At 50.5% G+C, this 27,642-nt stretch overlaps 1 protein-coding gene across 7 annotated transcripts in view; it reads left to right on the plus strand.

Annotated features, from left to right (window-relative positions):
- The window catches only part of LOC116742650, an 83,521-nt gene that overhangs the window by 20,442 nt on the left and 35,437 nt on the right, over positions 1-27,642 (plus strand). For 2 of the 7 annotated variants that reach the window (XM_032610438.1, XM_032610439.1), the window contains exons 2-3: positions 23,794-23,961; positions 24,907-25,229. In XM_032610438.1, the coding sequence (XP_032466329.1) occupies positions 25,061-25,229 (169 nt within the window). In that variant the 5' untranslated portion in view covers positions 23,794-23,961; positions 24,907-25,060. Of the gene's footprint in view, positions 1-20,702; positions 20,960-23,280; positions 23,374-23,653; positions 23,761-23,793; positions 23,962-24,906; positions 25,230-27,642 lie in introns of those variants that run through there. The other 5 variants (XR_004346529.1, XM_032610442.1, XR_004346528.1 and 2 more) reach the window with 5 other exon arrangements.

A 27,642-nucleotide genomic window follows, 5' to 3' on the forward strand; every position in this document is an offset into this window, starting at 1 on the left:
CTAAGAAGGAGGCAGCATTGTCCCCAAATAACAATCACTCATTTAATAAATATTTACTGAGTGGTTATCAGGTTCTAGGCATTGCTCTAGGAACTAGAACATATGAGAAAACTGAGGCTCAGAGTGGTGACATGATTTGCTCAAAGTCGCACAGCTTGTATGTGGCCGATCAGGATAAGATCCCATCTTTTTTGAGACTTATTCCACGGTTGTTTTCATTCCGGGATTCTGTACAGACACAGATGCACAGATATGCACACACATTCACATACACACACAAACATATCTGCACTCACATACACACACCTGCACACACAAACACACTCACACACCATTCAATGTACAAGTACTCACACTGCACTCGTGCTCACATACAAACATATATACACACATGCAGACAAATATACCCACAGGTACACACACACACACACACACACACACACACCATTCTAGCACACAAACACAGATGCGTACATACTCGCACATATAGTCACACACACCATTGCGTTTGTTGAGAAGGATTTCCTTTTTAAACTGCTGGAATCTGTGACTATTTCAGGTTGGTAATGTTGCAGCTGCCCCAATCCCCGAAGATTCCTTCTCATCCCAGCCTCAGCTTCTCTGCCACCACTGCACACTCAGGTTCAAGTTGACACCTTGCAGGTGGGTGTCTGCAGCCCCAGCACCCACCTCCCGTGCTCCCTCACACATGTGCCAAGCACCTGCGAAGGCCTCTTGCAAGTATTTCATCATGCCTCGGGGCGGGGATGCATCCATTTTTGTTTCAACATTTTGCTTCCACCTGGCATTTTCTTGGCCAGTGAAGCGGTGAAGTAACTCACTGTGATGCTGGCGGCAGTGAAGGGGGGAAGACGTGCTGTGGTGTGTAGAGTGTTGGTGGGACCACAGCAAGTCTGATCTGTAGTCCTTAGTGATCCCCCGGGAGGCAGGCTGGGCTGCTGGCTTTAGCTCAGCTCATCAGAGGAGGTAACTCAAACTCTTCAGAATATTTCATCATCCAGGCAACTCCAGGTGGGGCTGGTAGAATTTGAGAAATTTTGGCAATTTCCATGCCTCAGGCCCTGAAGAGTGCCAAGAGAGTCACCTTATACGACTCATCTGTTTTCCTGTGGTATCAGGGGTCTCTATGTATCCAAAGCACCTTTGCCTCTCTCATCAAAGGATCTTGAAAATGTGCTTAAGGACTCCAAGTAATCATGGAAGCCTTTGGACCCAGGGTCTAGCATTTACCCTCTCCCTGGCCATGTGGCCATGTCTCCCAATTGGATGGGTTTGCTAGAGCCAGGCTGTTGAGTTCAAACACTCATAAAAAACAATTCCAAGGCATATTCTGTAGACAACCGGGAATGGAATGGTTTTAGCCACGTGCACTTCATCGGGGACAAGTTCACTGGAACACACATACACACACACCCCTACTGGAGAAGATAACATAGAATGATGGAAACAGGAGATCCAGGGGTGATGGTGCTGTGCGAGAGAACACCGCCCAGTGAGAAAGGGAACCGAGTACCCAGATGCCTCATGGGCATGGGGCCAGACTTTGGGATTGTTCAGTGATAAAGACATGGAATTCTGGAGGTGGGGTTCTCTTGCCCTTGAGCTGATAGTCTTATATGGTGATGACTTATGATTAGGTCTTATGTTGTAACCAGACCATAAACCCTTAGCGCACAGGGATCAGGGCTGAAGCACAGTTTCCCTCTCCTGTACCACCTAACTCAGACCCTTGTGGGGAGAGAGTGTTCAGTCAGTACAGGGAAGGAAAGGAGGCTGGGCTGCACTTGTATGATGCTGTGTCATGTTCACCACCCTTTACAGTGAGTCAACCCGTCTGGTGGTTGAGCTCGCCTTCAGGCATGAGGGCCCCTCACCTCCCTCACCTGGCGTTGTTGTGTAGCCCAGTGTCAGGCCTTGGTGAGCTGTCTTCTTAGCAGGGGAGGTGAGGGTGACGCGCTCAGAGCAGAGGGAAGCCCACGGGCTGCAGTGGACTTACCGAAGCCTCGCCGCGTTCAGACGACGCGTCCTACGGCGCCGTGAAGAGGAGCGTCTCCTCGTGTTACAGATGCCCAGGGAGGCCTTCTCGGAGCACATGGGACTAAGGGGGGCTTCCGGTCAGAAGACAGGAGGCTGGGACAGGCAAGGGGCTGGGGCACAGGCCAAAGAGCAGCGCGTGGGGCTCATTCATTCATCCCAAAATACTTCACGGAGCCCTACTCTGTGCCAGGTACTGCTGCAGCCTTGGGGAGCAGAGCAGGGAACAAGTCCAGTCCACAGAGTTGTGCGGGAGCTGGATAGTGAAGAAATATGACAAGTGAGGAAAGCATGAGCTGGAAAAGGACGCAGGGTCAGGGCAGTGCTGAACAGCCGGACAGGGGATGGACAGGGGACAGGAGGCAGAGGCAAGAAGCGGGTAGGCAAGGGCGGAACCCTGAAGGATGAGGGCTCAGCCTGGAAATGGGAGGAGTGGCAAGCAGTGTTCCAAGCATGAAGCTCCAGGGACAGAAAGAGGTTAGCTCTTGCAAGACACTTGAAGTCTTGTGTGGCCAGAGTGAAGGGGGTCCAGGGTCGGGTGGGAACGAGACTGGGGTGGGAAGGTAGGAGTAGGGGGTGGGTAGGGCCAGAAAGAGGCCACACAGAACCTTCTGGGCCACGATGAGGATATGGGCTTCATAGAAAGCATCTAAGCAAGAGATGCTATTGACTTGAACTAGAGTGCGGATGGCTTAGAGGGGAGATGGGGCAGCGTGGTGAATGATTTAGGAAGGTCCTACTCCCCAGAAGGTTCTCCGCAGGGTTGCTTCCAGCTCTGCCCTTTTATGATCTCAGTCTGTGCTGGCCCTGGTTCTTGCGGAGGAGGCCCAGGCTCTGCCAGGAGCCCCCCTCCTCCATGCAGCCCCCCACCCCCCACCTGCTCCTGCTTTCTCCCATGGCGACCCCTGCCCTCGTCCTGCTCTGCACCAGACGCCCCATCGCTCTACCCCAAGGAGCCTGCAGCTCCCCTTCCCTCTGCCTAAGCCCCCTCACTGCTGTCCTCAGTCAGACCCCCGAGTTTTCCAGTAAGAGCCAGGGTCCCTCTGAACCTGCTTCTCCTCTTACTAACTGGGCAGCCTGAGTGCTCCAGGTCTCAGTGTCTTCAGGAGAAAAAGAGAAATGGCAGTAGCACCTCCGAGGGCTGTTGGGAGGGTTTCCTAAGTGACTGCTAAGAAAACACCTCACCTGGGCCATAACCTCTGCTGTTATTAGAGTCCTGGCCTAAGAGGCCCTTCCCAACCTGCCCCTTCCTCTGCATTCAGCCTCCTTTCTGTCCCTCCTCCCAACTCCCCCACCTCCCCAGCCCCAAGCACACCGATTTCTTCCTTCCCCACACATTCTGCCACTGTTCCCTCTGCCTGCAGTGCCCTTGCTTCCCCAAACAGCCTGAGGCCCGGCCTACGTTTGTTTCCTCTGGGCAACCATCCTCAGGCATGGACAGCAAGCCCCTGCCAGCCCGGCTTGAAGGTAGATATAATTCTTCCTTCCGCCTTGTCTCCCCATCACTTGGGGGCATTGCCTTATTACAGTACGCATTGGGACATATTTCTTTGGTTGTTTCGGGGGCAGTCTCCCCTTGTAGGTGTGTTTCCTGGGGGCGGGGATGTGCGTATCCACCTTGGCGCTCAGAGGACTCCGCACAGAGCCCGGTGCATGGTACGATGAGTAGAGCTGGCTGGGCGGATGAATGAAATGCCCTGGTGCACGCATCTGCTTGAAGGCAAGGACTGTGTCTAACTAATCTTTGTTTTCCCAGTGCCTGGCACCCAGTAGGACTTGACTAAATTCTCCTGGTCCTTAGTTGAAGGATAGATAAGGCAGCTGTGGGCAGACGCTTGAAGCAGAAAAGGTATGAGGCACCGAGGGGAAAGGTAGCTTGGACAATGGAGTTGGGGGCCAAGGGATGATTCCAAACCTCTGTGGGGAGGCCCTGGGGGCCGGGGAGCTGAGGGGTCCCCGGAGGCTCAGCCTCTCCTTCCTAGCTACGTAGGGGGAGGAGACCCTAGCCAGCCCGGAGGGGAGTATGAACATGCCAAAATGACTCTTGGAATATTTCATCGGCTTATCTGTTAATAATAAAAATGAAATTATATTAAAATTCCAATCATGTGTGGGTTGCAGGACAGGTTAATGATTCTTCATGTAGGTAGATGGGTGCCCCTTTAATGGAGGCAGGTAATGACTGTGGTAATAATACTCTGGCTCTGTTTATGGTTTCTTTCTCCCGAGGAGCTCAAAGCACTTTCCCTTCCTATCTCATCTCTCTTCCCAACTTCCCAGGGAAGTGGTTCTTATTACCCCCTTTCTTGGGTGTCTGGGTGCAGTGACTCACCCTTTGGCTCTGGAGCTCACCTCCTACTCCCCCGGCCTTGGCGGGGCCCTCGGGCCTCTCCCTCCCTGGCTCTGGGCCTGGAGCACCCCATTTCCTGGAAGACCAAGAAGGCCTGGCTCACTGCGAAGGACCCTCTGGACCGCAGGGCAGGGCAGGGCGAGGGAGAGTTGAGGCACCAGAGAAAGCAGAGGGAGTGGGGGAGGGAGGGCTTGCAGAGAAAATGGGAGGTGCTGAGAAGGCTGGACAGTAGACTCGCAAGCGACATGAGAGCGGGAACCGTGTCCTGTTTCTCTTTCTATCTCCTGGACCAAGCATAGTGCTAGGCATGTTGCGTGACACATGGAAATAACCAAGAGATCAGCCAAGACCCAGCTGAAACGCCACCTCTTCCAGGCAGTTTTCCTTGGTTCCTCCACAGTGTCAGCACTAGACTCTCACGGCCCTTGGAGCCTCTGCTTACCCTTCTTCTCAGCAGCTTTGTGTTAGAGATAACTGTTGATGTGTCAGCCACCCCCATTCAGGTGTCAGCTCCCAGACCAGGCGTGAGTCTGACTCATCCCATAACCCTAAGGCTTTCACACAGTAGGCCTACACATAAAGGGATCCCGGTGATCCTGGGCAGTGAAATCAGAAAGACCCAGAGTCAAAGCTTGCCTCTGCCTCTCGCCAGCTGTGGCTCGGGAAGCCCCTTGACCTCTAGGCTCATCCTCCACCTCATGACAATGTGAAGCTGAGAGAAGCCCACTTTGCCGATGGCGGCAAGGTTAACCACGGTGACACTGCTCGTCACCTAGCAGGTGCTCAGTGTTTATTTCCTATGATTAATTTTAGGTTTGGTGGTTCTCGGCCCTGGTTCTACATCAGACCTGCCCTTCTCAGGAATAGGCACGCTTGGAACCTCCCTGAGAAATCCCGAGCCGGGGCATGGGGCCGAGGCATCTGCGTTTGAAAATAGTTCCTCTGGTTCTTCTGATGTCAAGGGTCTGAATGTTCATCAAATGGGACATGCGATTGAATATAAAGTGGTTCAGAGGTCACTGCACTGACGTTCTGGTTTCTAGAGGCCAGTGAAGGGACAGGAGGAACTCCTGGGTGAAATGGAACCAAGGTGGCTGACCCATAGAGGTAGTTGATTAACTGGTGAGAGGAAGCTCACCCCGACTCTGCCTCCTACTGGCTCTGCGCCCCAGTGAGCTCTCTGCCTTCTCTGAACCTCATCTTGCTGCCTTTGGGGGACACGGAGTCCTACGTGCTGATTTCTTCAGCGAGCATTCTCCGTGTTTTTAGTTTGTTTTACTTTTTAACGAATTAATTTATTTTATTTATTTTTGGCTGCGTTGGGTCTTCTTTGCTGTGCACGGGCTTTCTCTAGTTGTGGCCAGCAGGGGCTACTCTTTGTTGCGGTGCGCGGGCTTCTCATTGCGGTGGCTTCTCTTTTTGCGGGGCATGGGCTCTAGAGCGCAGGCTCAGTAGTTGTGGCTCACGGGCCCAGCCACTCCGCGGCATGTGGGATCTTCCCGGACCAGGGCTCGAACCCGTGTTCCCTGCATTGGCAGGCATATTCTTAACCACTGCGCCACCAGGGAAGTCCCAGGTGTCATTTTCAACAGTTGTGATAACCAGCTCCATTTTACAGGTGAGAAAACTGAGGGACTCAGAGAAGTGAGTGTTCCCAAAGGAAGAGAGCAGTTTGGTGGTGGCAGGATCCGCATCCAGGTCTGTCTGACTCTGATATCTGCTTCTTTGCCTTCCTCCACTATGTTTACGACTGGAGGAAAGCAAAGAAGACGACTGTCCCAGAGCATTCGGGTTTATTTAGATTACCTGTGGAGAGGTCTCCCGAATCTTCCCCCAGGGGAGGCAGACACCTCCCCTTTCCCAGAAACGGGCCACTCTCAGTGTTTCAGAAGCTGGAAGCCGTCAGGGCGTGGCTTCCTCTCATCACAGTGGGCGATGGAGCTTGTTCTCAGGCTCCTGATCGGAAGCTGGAAGCATCTCTCAGCAGGCAGGACCTGGGGTGATGGCCCTGAGTCGGTGATTGTTTTTGCTACTAATCAGGGAGGGTGGACAGGTCTGAAGTCTCAAAAGGCACAGATTTCCAGCCTGGGTATCACCCAGGAGATTCAAAGGGCAGGATTGCGCAAGGGCGAGCGCCACTTGGGTCCAGAAAACAAGACAGTCTTCTTTTCTGTGAAAGATGAGTGAATCAGCTTTCCAAGAACCCAAGCCATTCTCTGTTCTCCCACACATCCCACAGGCTCAGAGGGATGGCCTTGCCAGGGAAGAGTGGAGCAGGGAAGATGAGGCGATGACAGTAGGGTTATGCCCCGTCTTCCTCCCTTCCTGGATGGGGGGCAAGGAGCTCAGAGGATTAGCCTGGGAATGGCTCCATCACACATGCCAACCCTTCCCAGGCCTGCCATTTCCACAGGTTATTCCACACGAGCAGGACTGAGTACGGAGGCTGGCATGGGGAGGATTACTCTGCCTAAGGCGCGGAAGTGAGGGGTATAAAAGCCACAGAGACCACGGCTTTTGGAAGAGACTTCCATCTCTCAATTCCATCTTCCCCACCTGGTGTCAGCAGGCTTCAAAGTCCGAGGTCTGGGTTCAAGTACCAGCTCTCCCCCTTGCGTTCCTCCTCTGCTACCCACCCCCCAGCCCTCCTATCTCACAGCAACATTGACCAAGTCATTCCAACCTGCCTGAGCCTTCGTTTGCTCATCCGTGCTGTGGGGATAACATTACCTGCCTCTCCGAGTTGAGAATGATCAAGCAGATCAAACAAAAGAGGTGGGTGGCCTGGGTTTAAATCATAGCTCTGGGCTTCGTCACTAACCCACTTGGCCACACTTACCCTCTCTAAGCCTCAGTCTGATTATCTATGAATTGCTCCCCCTCGCGGAGCTGTTATAAGGTAAGGTGCCCAGCAAGAGTGCCAATTGCCTTCTCTTTGCATCCTTATTTCCTCATGATTTTGCCAAGAAGAGAGATTTGGATCTGAAAATGTCAAATCACTCCAGGGACTGGTCTTTTCTGAGTCCCATAAAATGGGATAAGAATAGAATGTGTCTCATAGAGTTGTTATGAGGTTAACTGACATGATACAAGCACCACGCTAGGCCATGCCCAACACATGGGAAGTGCCCTGTAAAGGTCAGCTTTGTGGCTGGCTATGTATAGTTCTTTTTGCTGGTGATGGAGCCTTGGTCCAAGGGGTCAGAGTTGACCCTGAGTGACAGATCTAGGCAGTGACAGTCCAGGGTGATTGGGCAGTAGTAGCTGGGCTCCTTACTGAGCCTCCAGGAACAGTGTGGGCATTGTCTTGTAACAGAGGCCACCTCCTGGACCTGTCCTGGAGATTGTACAAAAGAGAGATGTCCATGACCATTGGATGCTCCTACATTTTTTCATGGCCAAGGAATCAGGTGAGGGCAGTGGCGGGCAGGCTGCGGTCCTTTAGTGGATGCTGAGAGGCTGGGAGGCACCTTCCATGGTGTGGGGCACTGGGCATGTGGCAGGGTCCCAGAGGACCCCTACCCTGGGAGCTCAGCCACTGGTCTGTGGCCGGTGGCTGACTGGATGCTCAGGGCACACAGGGGAAGGAGGAAGGTTCAGAGGAGGTTTGTGGAGGAGGTGACATTTGAGGCAGGCCTTTTAGGTGGAGGTGATGGAGAAAGCAGTTGTCCCCGCTTCCTCATCTTCCACTCATTTCTCCTCTCCACCCACTGCAGTCTGGCTTCTGCCAGGTCATCACCGACCTTCTGTGGCAAATCCAATGGATGCATCACAGCCTCCTCTTAACTAACGTGGGGTCACCTTTCACTTCCCCCTTGACGGCTGCTTCTCCCCTGCCTCTCGCACTGTTCCTTCTAAATTTCCCTGTTACCATCTATCTACTATCCATCCATCCATCCATCCATCCTCCCATCCATTTATTTATTCTCTTTCCTATATCTATCTATGTATCTATCTATCTGTCTATCATCTATTTATCTACCTCTATCATCTCTGTAATTAAGGAGAGTTTAATGAAGGCATTGTTTACAAAAGTAAGGGAGGATTAAGGGAATCCAACAGGAAATAGTACAGCATGCTAGGATGAATAATCTCAAAGAGCCATTGTTAGCCCTAGACTTGAAGGCCAAGTGAGTATAGCTATGAGAGGGGACTTCCTGTTAGCTGCTTCGACAGAGAGACACAGCCACCCAAGGGTGTAAATACCCCCGGCTCTTCTCCCACCCTTGGGTGACTTCACAAAGGTCAGCCTCCCGTGCCCCTTACGTGCTGATGTTGGCCTGTTGCTCTGTCTGACCCCCCACTCCCTTCCTCTACATTCTCAACCTGAGGACCCTCCACTGCCCAATGGCTGATGCCCCCAAGTTGCTTTCTCGGGCAGAGATTTCTCTCCTGACCTCCTGAACACGCAACTATCTGCTTACTGGACATCTCTGGCTGTCCTTGAAGCGTCTCAAACTCAGCATGTCCTCAGTGGAACTCATGGTCTTCCCTTAAACTGTTTGTCTTATATATTCCCTGCCTGCGTGAATGGTCTGCCTGACTCCTGGCCCTCCTTTCCTGTCCACGTCCCTCACTGAGTCCTGCCAAATTCACACCCAGACATTTGACATGTGCAGCCCCCTCTCCATCCCCTCCCCACCCTCTCCCTTGCTTAGGCCCTCTCCATCTCTCCCTGGATTATGACAATTATTTCTTAATTAACTTCCAACTTATATCTCACATCCTTGTGGCAGGTGCTACTAGTCACCTCTTAAGGTCTATTAACTCTCCCTTCTTAGTTAAAGAACCCCAATTTTTAGTTAGCTACATAGCCAGTGATCTAAAAGACAAGATCTGGGGGTTCCCTGGCAGTCCAGTGGCTGGGACTCTGCGCTTTCACAGCAGAGGGCACGGGTTCAGTCCCTGGCTGGGGAGCTGGGATCCTGTGGGCTGCGGTGTGGCCAAAATAAATAAAATAAATAAATAAATAAATTTAAAAGACAACATCAGCCAGCCTCTCTTGCAGCTAGGAATGACCAGGAACCGAAGTTCTGGCCAAGAAGATAGAAGCAGAAGTGTCAAGTGGAAGGGCTGGGAAGTTTCCTTAAGGTGGAGAGGGAGCATTCTTTCTCTTGGCTCTTTGCTGCTGCTTGGAATACGGATCTGATGGCTGAAGCTCTAATAGCTACCTCAGGCCGTTTAGAGTATGGCCTTCCATAGCTAGAGGAAGGCCCTTCACATGTACATCAGCCCTAAATCACTATTTCTGGACTTCTTCAGTGCAAGGGTGAAAGCAATATCTCACCTGATTAAGCCACTATTATTTTTTGTTTTTCTGTTATTTGCAACAAAACACAATTCTTACCATGCACCTTGTACCTGGGACATTGTTGCAGATGCTTCTGTGGTCCCCTGCCCCACACCTCCCTTGAGCCACCTGATTTCAGCACAGCTATGAGGACAGCTACACGCATACATGAGTGTCCTATTTCAAACTTTCAGGGCTTGTTCAAAACCAGAGAAGGCCCATCAACCCCGGCCAAGGAACAACCTGGAAGAATGTTATGGGAGGGGAGGCAGTTCATGCGTCTTGGAGGCTGCCCTCAAACAGTGGGGACTCAAAGTTGGCGACAATATGAAGTTCATTAACGGTGTCTCCGAGTGTGCCCAGCAGGACCGGTTCTAGCTTCCCACAGGGATAACCTGCACAATGACGCATCCTTCACTGTATTTTCCCCAAATCCCTAGCTCACTCTCCTTCTCTTGTCACTGCTTCCTGGGGTCACCTTGCAAATAAACCACCTCCACTCATATTCTTGTCTCAGGCTCTGGTGCTGGGGGAACCGACAGGGTTCCCTCTAAAATGCAGCTCTGTTCGTGCCTCTCCCGTTTCCAGCTCCATCCCTGAGCCCACAGACTCCTAGAGATGGTACAGCTCCTCCGCCTGTTCCATGCGGCCCCTTCAGCTCTGGTCACTTCCTCCCCAGAAGCCCCGTCCCTTGCCTCTTGGCCTGTGTGCCCTTTGCTCCTGCTGTGTCAAGCCATAAGCAACTCCATGCTCTTGTGCCTTCTCACAGACTGGAACATTCCTTACCTTCCCCCACTGCAAAGGCTCACATACCCTTCACCATTCTGCTCACATGTCTCATCTTCCAGAAAGCCCTCCCTGACCCCCCAGGTTCAGCTAGCGCTGCCCTACGTCCAGGGTCTTACTCTTCGCTGACATCACACTCAAACTGGCTAATTAGCTTCTTCGACTTGTCTTCTTGCTAGAGCAGAGACATTACATACCCCATGCGGTTTTATATCCTGGGCTGAATGCTGAGTCGGGACAGAGTTGCAACTCAGTGTTTGCTGACTGGCAGCGTGAGCAGAGACAGGACGAGGGTGAGCAAGGCGCAGAGAGGACACGTGTGTGGCCCATCCCTAGACTGATAAGGGGTCCACACCCCGAGGCCCCTCACTGTAGCATCCCTTTTCTTCAAGATTTGAGCTCCTGTCTTTTCCTCCTCAACACCTAGGGTCTATTGTTTGGCCGACACCCACTTGCTCTTAAGCCAGACTGACTCTGCTCAGGTGCTTTCCTTTACCTGAATTACTCCACCCCCCGGCCCCACCCACCCAGGAGTATTTCCCTGCCCTTCAAGGCCATATCAAGTATGCCTGCATCCATAAGCCCTTTCCTGTGCCTTGTACAATGTGGGTTCTTAGGAAAGCTTGTTGTGTTGGGTGGGGTGAAGGGAATGTATGTATGTAACCAATATTTACACAGGGCTTAGTATATTCTAGGCACTACCCACGTGCTGTACGCAGATCAACTAATTTAATATACAGAACAATTTTATAAAGAAGGCTTTGCTATGCTCCCCATTTTATAGATGATAAAACTGAGGCACAGAGAGACTAAGTCAGTTTTCTAAGGTTGCACAGATAGAAAGGATTTGGACAGGAGCAATTTGGCCCCAAGGTCTATGCTCCTAACTGGGGGCCAAGGCAAAAGGCTTTGATGGTCACACGGAGGAGGATGGACTTTCTTGGGAGGCATGGAGAGCCGTGGGAGGGCTTTGAGTTCGCACAGTGTGGACAGACTGAGGGGGGCCCTGGAGATTCTTTTTTTTAATTAATTAATTTATTTATTTTTGGCTGCGTTGGGTCCTTATTGCTGCACGTGGGCTTTCCGTAGTTGAGGCGAGCGGGGGCTACTCTTCATTGCAGTGTGTGGGTTTCTCACTGCGGTGGCTTCTCTTGTTGCGGAGCATGGGCTCTAGGGTGTGCGGGCTTCAGTAGTTGTGGCACACGGGCTCTAGAGCGCAGGCTCAGTAGTTGTGGCGCACAGGCTTAGTTGCTCCGTGGCATGTGGGATCTTCCCGGACCAGGGCTCGAACCCGTGTCCCCTGCATTAGCAGGCGGATTCTTAAGCACTGCGCCACCAGGGAAGTCCCAGAGAGTCTTGTATTATGCAGACGTGAGCTGCCCTGCCTTGGGCTGTGCAGGCTTGAAGAGGCTATGAAACAGGGGCTGTGGGGCTGCCCCCCAGGCTCCCAGGACAGCGGGGGTGACTTGCAGCCTCTGGGAAGCCTTTGACCAACTGAAGCAGAGCACGTCGTGTGGCGAGGGGCTCTTGTTTTACTGACATTCTGGATTGGAAAAGAAGGTCAAATGCTTGGTATTTTGATCGAATTCCCCTTCTGGGAGCTCTCAGGTTGAGCCTGGGTGACCAGGGGCAGCTTGCAGAAATCCCACAGGTAGCTGGGGACTGCTCCAGAGGCCTGGGCTTCAGGTAAGGTAGGAGAGTTCCTGGCAGGGAATCTGCTTCTGGCTCCCACCAGCCTCCCCTCTGTTCTGCCTTGGCAGCTGGATGGGAGCTCAAAGTAGCAAAGATGGTATTTGCAAATGGATGTGCGGTCACAGAAAGACCCCTGGACCAGCAGTCGGGAGCTTTGACTGGATTTGTGGGGTGATTTGGGTAGTAAGCCAATTCCCCTCTGTGGGCCTCAAGTCTCCCCATCTGTGAAATGCCAGTGTTGAGCTGAATACTCATGAAAGTCTTTCCCAGCCTGATCTGTAGTGATTCAAGCTGCATACGGGTCACCTAGCGGGGGGCAGGAGGAAAGAGGCGAACTGGGGTATGTTATGGGCTGAATTGTATCTCCCCCAAATCCCTATGTTGAAGTCTTAAACCCCCAGGACCTCAGAATGTGACTGTATTTGGAGATAGAGTCTTTTTTATTTATTTTTATTTTTTTAAATTTATTTTTGGCCACATCGGGTCTTGGTTGCAGCTCGTGGGCTCTTTCATTGCATCTTTGTGGCGCACAGGCTTCTCTCTAGCTGTGGTGCGGGGGCTCCTTGGCATGTGGGACCTTAGTTCCCCAACCAGGGATTAAACCCACGTCCCCTGCATTGGAAGGCGGATTCTTAACCACTGGACCACCAGGGAAGTCCCTGGAGATAGGGTCTTAAAGAGGTGATTAAGCAAGCTGTGCAGCATGGCCAAGAAAAAAAAAAGTGATTAAGGTCATTGGGTTGGGCTCTGACCCAACCTGACTAGTGTCCTTATAAGAAGACGAGACTGGGGGCTTCCCTGGTGGCGCAGTGGTTGAGAATCCACCTGCCAAGGCAGGGGACCAGGGTTCAAGCCCCAGTCTGGGAAGATCCCACATGCCACAGAGCAACTGGGCCCGTGAGCCACAACTGCTGAAGCCCGCGCACCTAGAGCCCGTGCTCTGCAACAAGAGAGGCCACAGCAAGGAGAAGCCCGTGCACCGCAATGAAGAGTGGCCCCGCTTGCCGCAACTAGAGAAAGCCCGCACACAGCAACAAAGATTCAATGCAGCCAAAAATAAATACATAAATAAATTAATTTTAAAAAAATTTTAAAAAAAAAGAGAAGAGGAGACTGGGACACAGACACGCACACACAGAGGGATGACCATGTGAAGACACTAGAAGAAGACATCCATCTACAAGCCAAGAAGAGAGACCACAGAAGAATCCGCCTGCCGACAATACTTTGATCTTGGACTTCCATCTTCCAGGATCGTGAGAAAATAAAAATTTCTGTTGCTTAAGCCACCCAGTCTGTAGGCCTTTGTTGTGACAATCCTAGCAAACTGATACAGGGTGACACCACTGGCTGATTCCACAACACTGTCCCCCAACCATGATATCTGGGTCCTCGTGGGGTGCGGCTAAACCAAACATGAAAGGAGTTCAGGCAAGACAAAGGGAGGGGTTCAGTGTAGGTCACCTTGGACACCATGTGTTGAACCTGCTGTGTTGTCAGGGCTGGATGATGAAGGCTAGCCCTGCCCTCAAGGACCTCCTAATCCTACAAGGAGATAACATATAGCTTGTCCAGTGGGAGTCCTTCAGTGATGAAAATACACACCATGCAGATGCAGGCCTGGGAAGGGAATAATCCACAGTCCGGGATGACTTCACAGAAGACATGCTTCGAAGGGTCAGCCATGGTGCCCACCAATCAGAGAATGGAGGGAAGAACGTTTCAGGCAGAGGGATCAGCATGTGCAAAGGCACAGAGGCACACGTGATTTCACAAAGGGAGTTAGATATGATACTGGAGGGCAAGACTGGCTGAATCAGACAGCCCACCCATGGAGGCTGGGCTTCATCCTTCAACCCCATCCTGGAGGGGTTGACGCTGTATTTCAACATCAGAGAGAATATGACTTATAAGCTTGGAGCTCTGGAGCCAGACCACCTGGGTCTCAGCAGCGCTAGTTGGGTGACCCCAGGCAGGTTACTGAACCTCAGTGACCTCAGTGTTCTCCTCTGCAAAAAGATGTTGATAATGGTACCTACCTTGCGGAGGTGCTACGAAGCTGAGGTTGATTAAACACCTACAACATCCTTTGAACAGTGCCTGACAGGGGGATGGCTCTTAACACCCTCTGGCTTGTCAGCTCAGCCTCGGATTTCACACCTGCTCTCCTACGTGGTGGCTGACAAGATGATTTCATCAACCTTTTCTGCTCGGCGCAGCGGGGAGTGAGGTCAGTGTAAGAAATCAATCATCACAAACGGGAACTGGGAATTGAGAGGTTCGGAGCCTCCTGGAAATGCAAGGAGAACTTGCCAGGATGCATCAGTGTGAGATTCCAGGAGGCCTAGCCCTCAGAGGGACACCCTCTGTGGCCTCACAGGTCTGTGACGTGTGTGGGGGAAGGAACCGAAAAGGGGACCTGAAAGATGTGTTTTCTCAGAAACAGGCAAAGGGAGCAGCAGGGGTGGAGGGGCAGCGTCTCGGAGGCCCCAAGGAGCAGATTTGCTGCCCATCAGGGCTGAGAGGTCCTGAGAGGTTACCTGGCCTGTAGAGGCCATGGTGGCAGCCACTGGACCAGCCTTGACATGAAGACTTGCTTAGTTTCACTTTACAGTGTTTGATAAGATTTAACGATGCAAAGAGTTACCATCTCCTTTTAATGCAAGACCTTTTGTTTTTGTTTTAGTTTTAGTTTTGTTTTTTTACGTTACGCCGGCCTCTCACTGTTGTGGCCTCTCCCACTGCAGAGCACAGGCTCCGGACGCGCAGACTCAGCGGCCATGGCTCACGGGCCCAGCCGCTCCGCGGCATGTGGGATCTTCCCGGACCGGGGCACGAACCCATGTCTCCTGCATCGGCAGGCTGACTCTCAACCACTGCGCCACCAGGGAAGCCCGACTTTTCTTTTTTTTTTTTACAAAAATCCATTTTGACTCCTTTCACCCGTTTCTCCCACCTTACTCCCAGCGTCTGGCAACCCTTGATCTGTTCTCTATATGTAGGAGCTTGCTTTTCTGTTTTGTTTTGTTTCAGATTCTGCATATAAATGAGATCATACGGTATATGTCTTTCTGTGTCTGAATTATTTCACTCAGCCTAATGCCCTCCAGGACCATCCAGGTGGTCGTAAATGGCATGTCCAGCTTTGGTGAAAATCAGAATATCTGGGAACAGTAGGCCGGAATTCCCATGCGACAAGTGTCAGTGGGAGTTGAATGGTAGATGCCCCCATATTAGGTTTCCTTGGCCCATTTTCTTTCCCTGCACTGTCCCAGTAGGCACTTGTATGTCAGATTACCAAGTTTAAGGCCAATAGTCTCATTTTACAGCTGGGAAGCCTGAGATGCAGAGCGGGGACATGACATGAATTTTATGAGAATGACCAAGCTTGGATGAGACCCCAGGCCTCCTAACACTCAGCCACACATTCTGTGCCTCTGGTTTCCTTCCTTTGCCTCAGTGCCCTGATGGGAAGGACAGAGGAGCAAGGGGACATGGTCTGCTCTTAGCTCTAATCGATAACAATTTTAATGACAATAGTCACCATCTATTAAAAGTCTACAAAGTATTAGGGGCTTTGCACACATTTAATCCTCATAAAAACCCTGGAAAGTAAATATTATTATTCCAATTTTTCAGATGAGGACACTGCCACTCAGAAAGTTTAAAACAAGCTTGCCTAAGGTCACTGGGGCACTGTGTGGTAGAGCTGGACCTTGAACTTGTGGTCTAACTGATCCTAAAGCTCCACAGCCTTGGTGCAGGTCTGTTATGAATTGAGTGCCAGGTTAGGCTCTGGAAGATGCAAAACTTGGAAAGTGTTGGAGATCACAGTGTGAGTGGGTTACCAGTGACCAATTTGGACAGTTGAGGGCACGTCAGGGGAGGTTTTGAGTTGTTGCATGTCCTGTGGGCTTCAGTGGGAGAGGGGGGATTGACCCCCTCCCTGGGACTGCCCTTCCCTTCCCTCTCATGTGTTCCCCATCACAGGGAGGAAGGCACCTAGCAAGGAGAGTTGGAGGACCCAGCCAGGGCTCAGGAAGCAGAAAGTATTTGCTTGTAGAGAAGGCTTTCTCTTTGTCCAGATACCCTAACATCTCTGTGCTGGGTTAATGGCCCTGGCTGAGGGCTCCTCGGCATTGTGAACTGAACTTGAACGTGGCAGTTGTGACTTGGCTGTGAGGCTTCCTTTCGTTTGTCTGTCTCCTTCTATAGATTTTTGGCTCCCCTTGGCCAGGGCCCACACCCCTTTTATGTCTGTATCCCCATCACGTGGTTCGGTGCTTGATTTACGTCAGACACACAATGACTATGCGTCTCTGGGATGAATGAATGAATGAATGATGAGGGAACCATTTCTTCTCTCTGGGTTTAGTCTGCTGGGATTTGAATCTTGGCTTGACACTTCTAACTGAGCGAGTTGGACAAATTATCCTCTCTGGCCCTCAGTTTCTACATCTGTAAAGTGGAGGTGATAATTAATCACGCTTATCTCATCTTTGATTTAGAATTGATATATTACCCATAAAGCACTCAGTGACTACAATAACTTGTACTGTGTTGTGTAATCTAGAACCACTAGTCACATGTGGCTATTTAAATAAAGTAAAGTTAAAAATGCAGTTCATCTATGGCACTGGCCACCTTTCAAGGGCACAATAACCACATGTGGCTAGTGGCTACCCTATTGGACATCACAGATACAGAACATTTCCATCATCACAGAAAGTTCTAGAATATAGTAAGCTACTACCATTCTTATTGTTATTGCTTCTCTCTCTCAGCTCAAGTTGGAGCAAATTACCAGGGCTCTCTCCAGCACTAAAGGGGGAGATCTGCCCTTCTGACAGGCCAGGCTGAGGCCATACCTTGCTTGTACCCTCTCCCTGGAATGCCTTCCCCCTGCCCTTCACCTGGTGACATTCCACTTGTGCCGATACCCGGGCATCAGGCTTTGAGATGCCTCCAAATGGGAGAACCCGATGTAAGCGCCCTCCCCTCCTCCATGAGGCTAGACTCTCTTCAAGGGTCGGGACTGGGTTTTATTCACCCCTCTGTCCCCAGTGCCTGGCATCCGGCAAACACTCAAAATGACACTGTTGGGGAATGAAGAAGCTGTGCCGAAAGGTTTCCAAGGCAGCGCATTTGCTCAGCCTTGTGGCTGCATCAGAGGGTTTCACATCACGTGACTTACAGTGTGGAAGAGAAAGCAGCTCCGAAGCAGGCCAGGTGGGCGGCCAGGAGGCATGAGCTCAGCTTTCGTGAATGATGGTGGCCACAATGGAAATGACCGAAAACCCAGGCGAGAGGCAAAGGGAAGGTGGATGGACAGGCTTCAACACACCCCTGGTTGGGGTGGGACAAGCCACTAGCACCACTTTGTTTCTGTCACAGTGTCCCCATTTGTCTGTCCCCCTTTGTCTTCATTTTTGACCTGTACTGATGGAGTCTGGGGAAATGAAAGTTAAATAGAATCAAATATCTTTTAGTCCATAACCCTGAAGACTCTTCAGTTTGGTTTCTCTCATCACTGGGGATTATTTCTTTTACAGGCATGTGTTTTTTGCCAAGTCTGTATTGTTTCAAGGAGAAGTGGGTCCAGACACTTTTTGAAAGGTAAACTGTTGTATTTAACTTGAGGTAATCAGGTTCAGTCCCCTTTAATCAACCCACAGATCTAGAGGCCCGTATAGGGGGAGAGATGTGGCTTTTGCTCTCTGTGGTTATTGGAAGTCACCCCTGCTTCCAGTCCGTTCCACCTCAGAACTCTACCTGGCCCACCCTGGCTTCAGTGCCTTCCCCGGTTCACTCCCCTTTGACCTCAGGGTAAACCCTAACTTCACGTCAGGGTCCACATGACCCTGTGGTGTCTGTCTGCCGTCAGCTTCCACAGCTGACCTCCCTCCTGCCAACAGCCTCGCTCAACTTTCTGTTTTCCTAGCCATCCAGCTCTCAATCACCCCTGGGACTTTGCACTTGCGCTTTCTGCTTCTTGGTTCATTGTGCCTCTGCCTTCTCATCTGGCAGGCTCCTACTTCTTTGTGAGGCCTCGGCTTAGACGTCACTTCTCTACACCTGCCCCATCCCCCCACCCCGGGACTCCCACGGTGAGCTGGTCCATACCTGCCACCTATATTACAACTCCCAGCTGAGGCCCTGACTGCTGGCCAGACTGTAAGCTCCAGGCAGGCAGGGCTGCGACTGTCTCATTAATGATTGTCTACTCAGTGTCTAGACTAAGGCACAGAGGGTGCTTTGTTAATACTTGTTGAATGCGTCAAAAAGGTGCATTAATGAATGTCATCATCAAGTTCGTAAGCCAGTCTCTGATTACGGGTTCTGAGAATCTTGAAAATGCTTTTAAAGTTGAATGTTGAAATGACTTACTCATCACAAGAGTTTATTCATTTATTTGCCCATAAAAGATAAAATTATACTCATGGCTTTGTATCCTTTCGCTTTTACACCATAAAAGTTAATAGCGTGGACTTTAGAGCAAGACTTGCCTGGATTTGAACTTCTGCTCTGCCATTTAGAAGCTGCGTGACGTCTGGCAAATCGTTTAATTCGTCTGGACCCCACTTTCCTCATCTGTAAGATGGGAATGCTAATGTTACTTATCTAGTGAGGTTGTTGTGAAGATTAAATTCGATTATATTTGTAGAGAGCTTAAAACAACCCCTAACACAGAGTTGATAGATGTACTCTATGAAATTTATTAAATAAAGTAAATAAAGAATAAATTTCATAAACAATATGGAGGTCTATTAGACGGTGACCTCCTTTCAGAGTGAAGCTTTGGCATGGTCCCAGCACAAGGCAAAGTCATGACAGAAGTCAAGTTCATTGTCAGCACGTGACAATCCTGTTCCTACTCCTTTTGTACCCGCTGTGGTATCTCGTCCTGCTTGTAACTCCCAGAAGTTTCATCTTCTCCACCTTCTCCACCTGACAACTGCTTTCAGATCTGCTAACAGGCCAATCATACTCTAGTGTAAATGACGTCTGGGGTTTAATGTGCCTCCTCTCCAAAATTACTGTCTTAACATGAAGTGTCCTGATTTCAGGAATCCAGGAGAGCGGGAAGCATATGTTATACATGTTCTACACGTCCAAGTGCAGCAGATCTTGGTCAGCCTTATTTGTCACGTCTCCCAGAATAAGGAGTCAAGAGTGGGAGGGTTAGACCCACGGAACTTAACACTGAAAATCTGGGAGACGCATTGGGAGGAGAGAGCCAAGTGCCACAGGGCCAGACCGAGCTGGTCTAGCTCTTCCGGAGTGAATAATTGCCCCAGAGACTGTGCGATCTACAAAGCCTAAACGCACCACTGTTTAATAACAGGGATGAGCTTAAAATAAAAAATCAGAATCCGGGCTAGCCCAGACCGCCCCTTGAAGGTTATGGAGCCCTCAGATGCCATGTGACCCGACCTCAAAGGAGAGCTGTGGTTTCAGGGTCAGCGTGGCAGGAGCCAAAGATTTAGAAAGCAGAGCTCCGTGTGGGACCCACAGCAGGAGGCCACCTGGAGTCCGTAAATGACACCATAGTTTGAAGTTACATGCAATCAAAGGAAAAAAAAAAAAAAACAAGAAAAGAAAGAAAGAAAAAGAAAACGAAACCACTTAAAATTTTTGGGACAACATCTCTTGCCAAACTTTTTTGTAAAGAAACAAACCACCTGAAGCCGATGAAGATAAAAAGGAAAGTGGCGGCCAGGTCTGCTCTGAGGGAAGATGGCAGCCTCTTGGATTTCAGCTTCTGTTGATCTTTGCAGAAACAAGGTGACTTCCAGGCGGGGGTGGCCTTCTCTGTAAGAGCCAACCCGCTGACCAAGATTTGGGCCTTTCAGTGTCCCCATTCTTCGAGCCTGGAAGTGCCCCGTCCTGTAGCCCCTTCATGTGGGGCCTTGCTGGGTAACTTACTTTGTGCTGCCACAAGGGTCTCAGTTAATCCTCATGATTGCTACCAGGGTGGCATGAATTATTAGACCCATTTTATGGACACGGTAACACTGAGTTTCAGAAAGGTGACCTGGCTTGCTCAAGGTCAGGGGGTAAGGAACTGGCAGAGGCAAGCTCAGAACATGGACCTCTGTTTTGCCATTTGGCCTCGAAAGTGCAGATGGGAAGGAAAGAGGAAGGCATGCCTGACTTTAGGGAGGGCTGGGAGCCTTAATAATAACGTCACCTGGAGTTTGTTCAATGTGTCTGTGATATCACGCACAGGCTCTGGAACAAAAGAACAAGAACTCAAATCCCAGATCTATGTCCTTCTAGCGGTGTGAACTTGGACAAGTTACTAAACATTTCTGAGCCTCTGCTTCCTCATCTGTAAAATGGGGATGATAGTAGGACCTGCTTTATCAGGCTGTGGAGGGGATTGAATGAGCAAAGCAGGTAAAAGGTTTAGAGCCACTCTGGGCACACCATGAGTGTTAGCTTTATTACAACATCCTGTAACAGAAGCTCTTTTGTTTTGGGTTTTATGATGAAAGGGAGTTCTCTATTTTTATTTCTATTTTACAGATGATGAAATGAGGCACAGAGAAGTTAAGATGTTTGTAAAGAAGCAGAGCTGTGGGTTGATTTTGATGCTAAACCCGCATTGCTCCTGGCTTGTTTTATTAGTCCCCTGCACCAAAGTTCTTGAGACTTCCATCCCAGGTGTCTTGTTAGGAGCTGCACCAGGACCAACACTGAGCAGAATCATGGCCAGGGAATCAGCATCCGTGGACTTTCTGCCCAATTCCTAGTTATTGGAAGCCTCCAACCTCCCCTCCCAGGTACTGTTCTTCCACACTAGGCTGCTCTGCACCCATGGATGTGAACTGGTTCCCAATTCAAGTGAATATTAACCGCCCCCTCAGCAGTCAGGAGGCTATGGCAGTGGACCAGGCGAGTGCTGACAATACCTTGGACCGGGGTGGAGGTGGTGGTGATGGAGATGGATAGGTTTGATTTAGGAGGTGAAAATAGACTACTCTAGGCACTGCGATAGGCACTGGAGATACAAAGATTAAACCCATCTTTAAAGGTCTTACAGTCTAAAAAGAGGGAGCTGTACATGTAACATACATGTGCCACTGGCTCTGATGGCATGACTGTGGACATGGCCACAATTCTTTGGCTTGTGCTCTATCCACACTCTTTGAGATGTTACTTCCTAGCTCCTCCTATCAAGAGACTGAGGTTATTTTCCTACCCCTTGGATCTGGACTGGTCTTGTGAGGTGCTTTGTCAATAAAATGTGATGGAAGTGATGCTGTACCAGTCTTGAGCCTAGGTCTCAATTGTCCTTGAGTGCTTCCACCGTCTCTAGGAAACTTGCTGAGCTTCTAGAAGAATAAACCCAGGTTAACCTCCCTGATGATAAAAGACACACAGCCCTGTTATCTCTGCCACCTTCACTTATAGAAAGTCAATTACCAAGTATGCAAATAAGCATCTTAGACCAGCTAACCTTCAGGCATCTGGCCAGCTGACCACAGATGCATGAGTGAGTTCAGCCAAGATCAGTGGAGCCCAACCCAGATGAGCAGATTGTTTGAGCCAACTCATAGACTCGTGAACCATGACAGATGCTTACTGCTCAAAGCAGGGATTGGCAAACTATGGCCTGTGAGCCAGCCAGCTCTCTGTTTTTGTAAATAAAACTTTATTGGAATACGGTCGTGCCCATTTATTTATTGTCTAGTTTCTTTTGAGCTACAAAGGCAGAGTGAATAATTGCAACAGAGACTGTGTGATCTATAAAGCCTAAAATATTTGCTATGTGTCACTTTAAGAAAATGGTTTCTGACCGCTGGTTTGAAGCTATTGAGTTTGGGAGCGCTTTGTTACACAGCGATAACAACTGATACATAAGTGCTGTGACAAAGGGACTGGTGGGAACACAAAGGAAGAATTATTAGTTGTCCTTTGACCATGAGTTGGAGTGGTTGGGAGAGGCTCTGTAGAGGAAGTGATGATACATGTGTCCTGAGTTTAGTGTAACCTTGGACCTAGAGGGAAATGATGAGGAAATCAAGGGTCAGAATGATTGTGACCAGGCCAGTCACGTGGCAGGTCTCCTGGTTCCTGTTCAGGGACTTTTCCCTTGTTCAAGTAGGCAGTTTAACATTTTGGGTAAGAGGAAGCTCCATGGGGCCAGACAGAGCTGGTCTAGCTCTTCAATTTCTGAGACGTGTGATCTTGGGCACCGTAATTTCTCAATAACTTAGTTTCCTTATCCATAAAATAGGGAAAATAATACTAATCTCATAGAGTTGTTGTGAAATTAAATGAGTTGATGGGCATAGGTGTATCACTTTATGATTATAAAGAAAGCTGCAGGGATAAAGACAGCTTAGAAGTCCTTGTCATGAGACTTTCCCTTTTAACCAGGGAGAGAGATTTCAGCTAAAGGTAAGTTGCTCTAGTGCTGGAATTTCTGGTGGGATGGATGGTTTGAAACCCATGAAACCTATACCACTTGGGTCTACCTGGGGACGCCCACCACCAACAGCTTCTTGGGGCCCCCGTTCTGGGCTGTCCACTCTCTGTTTCACAGCCCGCTACAAATGGTGGAAGAGCCTGTGGGCTCACGAGGTTCAGTCGCTTTGTACTTATTTCTAAGTTCCTGTTTCTCTGGGCAGGGACTGAGCCCATTCACATGCCTGTTTAGAGGATGAGGGCAAACAAAGGGTGTCGAGCCAAATGCCAGACAGAGGTCCTTCGAGCATCCACCGCGTGCCAGGCCCTGTGCTGGGCTCTGGGGATCAGGAGAGGTCAGAGAGGGTCTTCCCAGAACTCAGAGTCCACTGTGGGAGGTGGACCAGAAAGCAGATGTCTCTAACACAAGGTACTAAATGTCGAGGCAGAGGGGAACCTGGGGCTCCCAGTGGGGGCACAGCTCAGCTTGGGGCTCAGGAAATGACATTCAGGGTCAGCCTGAGCTGAGTCTTCCAGCAAAAGTAGAAGTTTGCTGGAGTGAGACTGAGGGAGAGTGGTGTCCCAGGCAGAGGAAACAGCATGAGCAAAGGTAGAGCGATGGAACAGCACAGCCTGTGCAAGACATGACAGGGACCTGGCGTTGCCTGGCACGGAGTCTGAGTAAAGAAAGATAAGGTGAGGGAGGCCAGCAGAGTAAGCAGGACTTAACATCTCATAGTCACCGAGAAGACTGAGGCACAGAGGGACCTGGCAGGAGGGTGACAGGGTAAGTAGGCAGTGTAAGGGATGGCAGGGACCCTGTCCATGGGCCACCATAATGGGTGATGGTTTCCATTTGCTTGGTCCCCAGGAAGGGCAGGGAGTAAGGAAGTTTCCAGCATCATCTGGGGCCCATTCAGCTCTGAAGCCCACTGTGGTTTCACCATCGGGTTACATTCTATTTCTTACTAAACCTAAGAGGAGATTGTATCATGTTGCTTCATAACGTAGGAGGGACATGGAAGGCGCTGATAAACTGTGTTGAGTGTGTGAGTTGACGATGGGGGAAACAAAGAGGAGGTGGAGACACCCCGTCTTGTGCCGTGTGGTTCCAAGTGGTGACAGTCAGGGTCTAGGGACAAGGCCAGTCTTCAGAGCTCAGAGGAGACGTTTGGTAAGCTTTTGGAAATCCTTTCTGTTCTTCCAGATGAATGAAGAAGTGAATCCAAACCTGGAAGTGGCAATTAAAAAAAAAAGTCCCGTCATCACTTTGGGAGCTGAGATGTCCAAGTGTCACAAAGAATTTCTCAATGAGGAACTGGCCAGCAAGGCAGAAAAACACCCTTTAAAAATACTTCCTGCTAGAAGTCAAATGGTAGGCAAACTAGAGTTGCACCATCCATGCAGTGTCCTTCTGGGGTCATTTTCTGAGTTTTGAGTAGGTTGGTTTCTACAAATCCAGCATTTTGTTTCCCCATCACCAACTCCCCCAAACTCTAGCCACAGAGCTGGAACTTCCAGGTGATCAGCTTGGGCTGGCATTGATGGGGTAATTGATGATCCGTCAGTAGGCAGTGAGGAGGGAGGCAAGCGCTTCCCTGATTATTTTAGAGTCAGAGTGACCCAGGGCATTGGAAGACCTGAGCTCCATTCCTCTGCCCTCACCCTGACTTGTGGGGACCATCTCAGATCAGCGAAGAGCAATTCCACTTTGTACCTAGTAACCTTGGGTTGGAGACCACCGATGTGCAGAACTCATAATCTCCCACTCACGTGGGAACTGTAGGAAGAGTTCCACTACCCCTCCACTATCCCACTATAGGTCACTATTCCTTAACCTCCCATCACCGGGCAGGCCCTGTGCTAGGCTCAGGGATGGAGAACTTGGTTGTTGAAGGCATGGCCCGCTGAGTTAGGCTCATTTGGGCTGGATCCCTGGCTCTGCCCCTCACTAGTTGAGTCACCTTGGGAAAGCTATGAACATGTTTTAGCCTCAGTTTCCATATCTGAAAAAATAGGGATGGGCAAACTTACCCCATAGGGAGTAAATGATACCATGAATGCAAAGGGCTTGACACGCTTGGCATATAGTAAGAACTCAGTCGGAGTGTGTATGTGTGTATGTGTGTGATCTAAGCGCATTCAGTTGGTGCTTGTGCTGAGTATTGAGGACAGAGCAGCTTGTGGACCCTGGGAGCTGGGGCTGCAGGATGCCTGGTAAGCATTTATTCAGTTCTAGTCTGTGCCGGGCTCTGCACCAAGCAGCAGGAAAACTCTGAACGGTTATTAAACAGTCACCTCTGCCGGTTCTTCTCCGCAGTTCACCAGATCCACTCCCTGCCGTGCTCTGTGCCCTGGAGGCCGACCCTGCCAACTGCAGCCCCCAGCTCCCTAGCCACCTGTCTTCTGGAGGGCCCTGGCAGGAGACCAGAGGGCAGAAAGAGAGAGAGGTTAGCATCTTTCATGGTGGTTCCATGGTGGTTCCCATCACTCTCTCCGAAGCCTCCAGTACCACGATTGCCTCCCTCTGTTCCTTCAGGGGGCATCGTGGCTTCACACTGCTGCTGGCCCCGGGGGCCTCAGCTCCAGCCCACATCTGTAAATGGTCCCTCCGTCGAATGCTCTCCATCTGCACCATCTGGGGTAAGTTCTGTTTTCTGCTGGCACTCTTATGGGTACACCTAACGTTATTATGGACGCTTTTTTAGGCTGAAGTTTCCTTTTCTTAGGATGAACTCCCAGCCCCCCCTACCTTGATTTCATCTCTTGGGCATAAGCGAAGTAGCAAATCAGCAGGCTAGAGACTCGTTGAGGTTGGCCTCACCTTGGGAGATTCTCGGTTTGGCTTTCAGTTTTCTTGCCTGCTCTGGGGTGGCGGTCAGCTCTGGGTGGTTTCGGGGTGCTCTCCACTCTGAGGAGGAGAAGGGGGAAGATCAGCCACTGCACCCAGCTGTGCCTGCCAGGGGCACCCGCTGGCATCTGGCAGCAGCTCCCAGTTCCTTCTTCTGCGCCCCTCCCTCCCCTCCCCACATTACTCAGCCCCTGCTTTCTGCCTTCTCTCTCCCTCTGCCCACGATGCCCAAAGGAGCCTAATAGTTCATTCTCTTATGCAGTAGATCTGCATAGAACACCTACTGTATGCCTGGTCCTGGTCTAAGCAATGAAGGTACATCACCAATAAGACAAGCAATGCCCCTGCCCTCATGGAGCTTATATTCTAGTGGGAAGAGATAGATAACAAACAGAGATGTACGATCCTAATTTGTCAGGTGATATTTAGATAAAAAGTAAAGTGGGGGCTTCCCTGGTGGTGCAGTGGTGGAGAGTCCGCCTGCCGATGCAGGGGACGCGGGTTCGTGCCCTGGTCCGGGAGGGTCCCACATGCCGCGGAGCGGCTGGGCCTGTGAGCCGTGGCCGCTGGGCCTGCGCGTCCGGAGCCTGTGCTCCGCAGCGGGAGAGGCCACAGCAGTGAGAGGCCCACGTACTGCAGAAAAAAAAAAAGTAAAGTGGGATGAGGAGGTTAGAAAAATTATGGGATGGGGTATGGGAGCTATTTTATAAAGGTGCTCATGGAAGGGGTCACTGAGAAGGAAGGGAGGGGTCCCTGCAGATGTACTGGGGAGAGTGCACCAGGCAGAGGGGACAGGAGGGGTGAATGCCTGGAGGAGGGAACGTGCTGCCCGGTGTATTCCAGGAAGAGGGCTGGAGGCGAGTGCAGTGAATGAGGAGGGGAGGGGGGCAGGTGAGGTCAGAGAGGCGTGGGAACAGATCCTGTAAGGTCTCAAAGGCCGCAGGGGTGCCCTGTGGGTTTTGCACTGAGTGAAATGGGAAGTCTGGGGAGGAACAGGGAAGGGATGGAGATCGAAGGATGCCTCCGGCTGTTGAGTGGAGAACACAGGAGGCAGAGTGGAAGCAGGGGACCAGAAAGGGACCATCACAGTGACAATAAAACCCACCCCTACCGCCACCACCACTGTATCCACTGGAACCCAGTCCAGTTTAGGCAATCTGCCCAAGGTCCTATTGTTCTCACAATCAACATCGTTATCACCCCACCTGCTGTGTGAGCTTATGGAAATTATTTTTTCTATCTGACATTCAGTTTCCCCATCCCTAAAATACAGATAATAATATCTACCTTTCAGGGTTGCTGTGAGGATTTATATCACTCGCAAACCGTATCCTCATAGAAAGTGATGTGATAACTGTTCTTCCCATAACCTATAACTGAGGCAGTAACTTGTCTCCTACCCCCTTCATCCTCTACGGGTGTGGAGGTCATCTGACTTGGAGCCTGGTTCCTGGTGGGTGTATAGGGACTGTTATCATTGGAATGATAAGATGTCGAGCCTTTCTCCTCTGAAACCAGGCTGTGATTGACAGGTGTCCATCAAGGTGTAGATGGCAGACCCTGGAGTTGTTCAGAGCAGCCAGGAGGGCTGGTGGATTGGGCTGGTCAGAGAAGCTTCCTCAGAGAATGTGGGACTGGAGACATGAATTGGAGGGACATCACGGGGGAATTATTGGGTTGGCCAAAAAGATCGTTCAGGTTTTTCTGTAAGATGTTATGGAAAACCCCGAACGAACTTTTTGGCCAACCCCAATATTTTGTGGCTCTAAGAAATTAAAGTCTGTTAAATCCACGTATTAAGAGTTACCATCCCACGCCTATGGGGCGGCTGGCTCCAGGTCAGGCGCGGCTCCCCACAGCAGGGGCTTGGAGTCAGGAAGCGCTGCCTCTGGAGCCTCTCTGTGCTGATTACCAGCTTGTCATTAACCTCTCTGAATATTTTTAAAAACAAGGATAACGACACCTAGCACATGAGCTTGATAGGAAGATAAAATAAGTGAGATGTTGATGGCAAACATTCTTCAAAGGCTGCATGGCAGTGGACAAAAGTGAATCACAGTTATTCTTTCCATTATCCATGGCCAAGCACACTTGCACTGCTGTGATGAAATGGCCCAATAGAACACCGTTTGAGTTTGGATCGTTCTCCCGAGCAGCTGTCCTCTGCTCTCCTCGAACACATGCCCATTCCTACTATCCTCACGT

The sequence above is a fragment of the Phocoena sinus genome, chromosome 17, assembly GCF_008692025.1.
Source record: "Phocoena sinus isolate mPhoSin1 chromosome 17, mPhoSin1.pri, whole genome shotgun sequence".
Classification (NCBI taxonomy): domain Eukaryota; kingdom Metazoa; phylum Chordata; class Mammalia; order Artiodactyla; family Phocoenidae; genus Phocoena; species Phocoena sinus.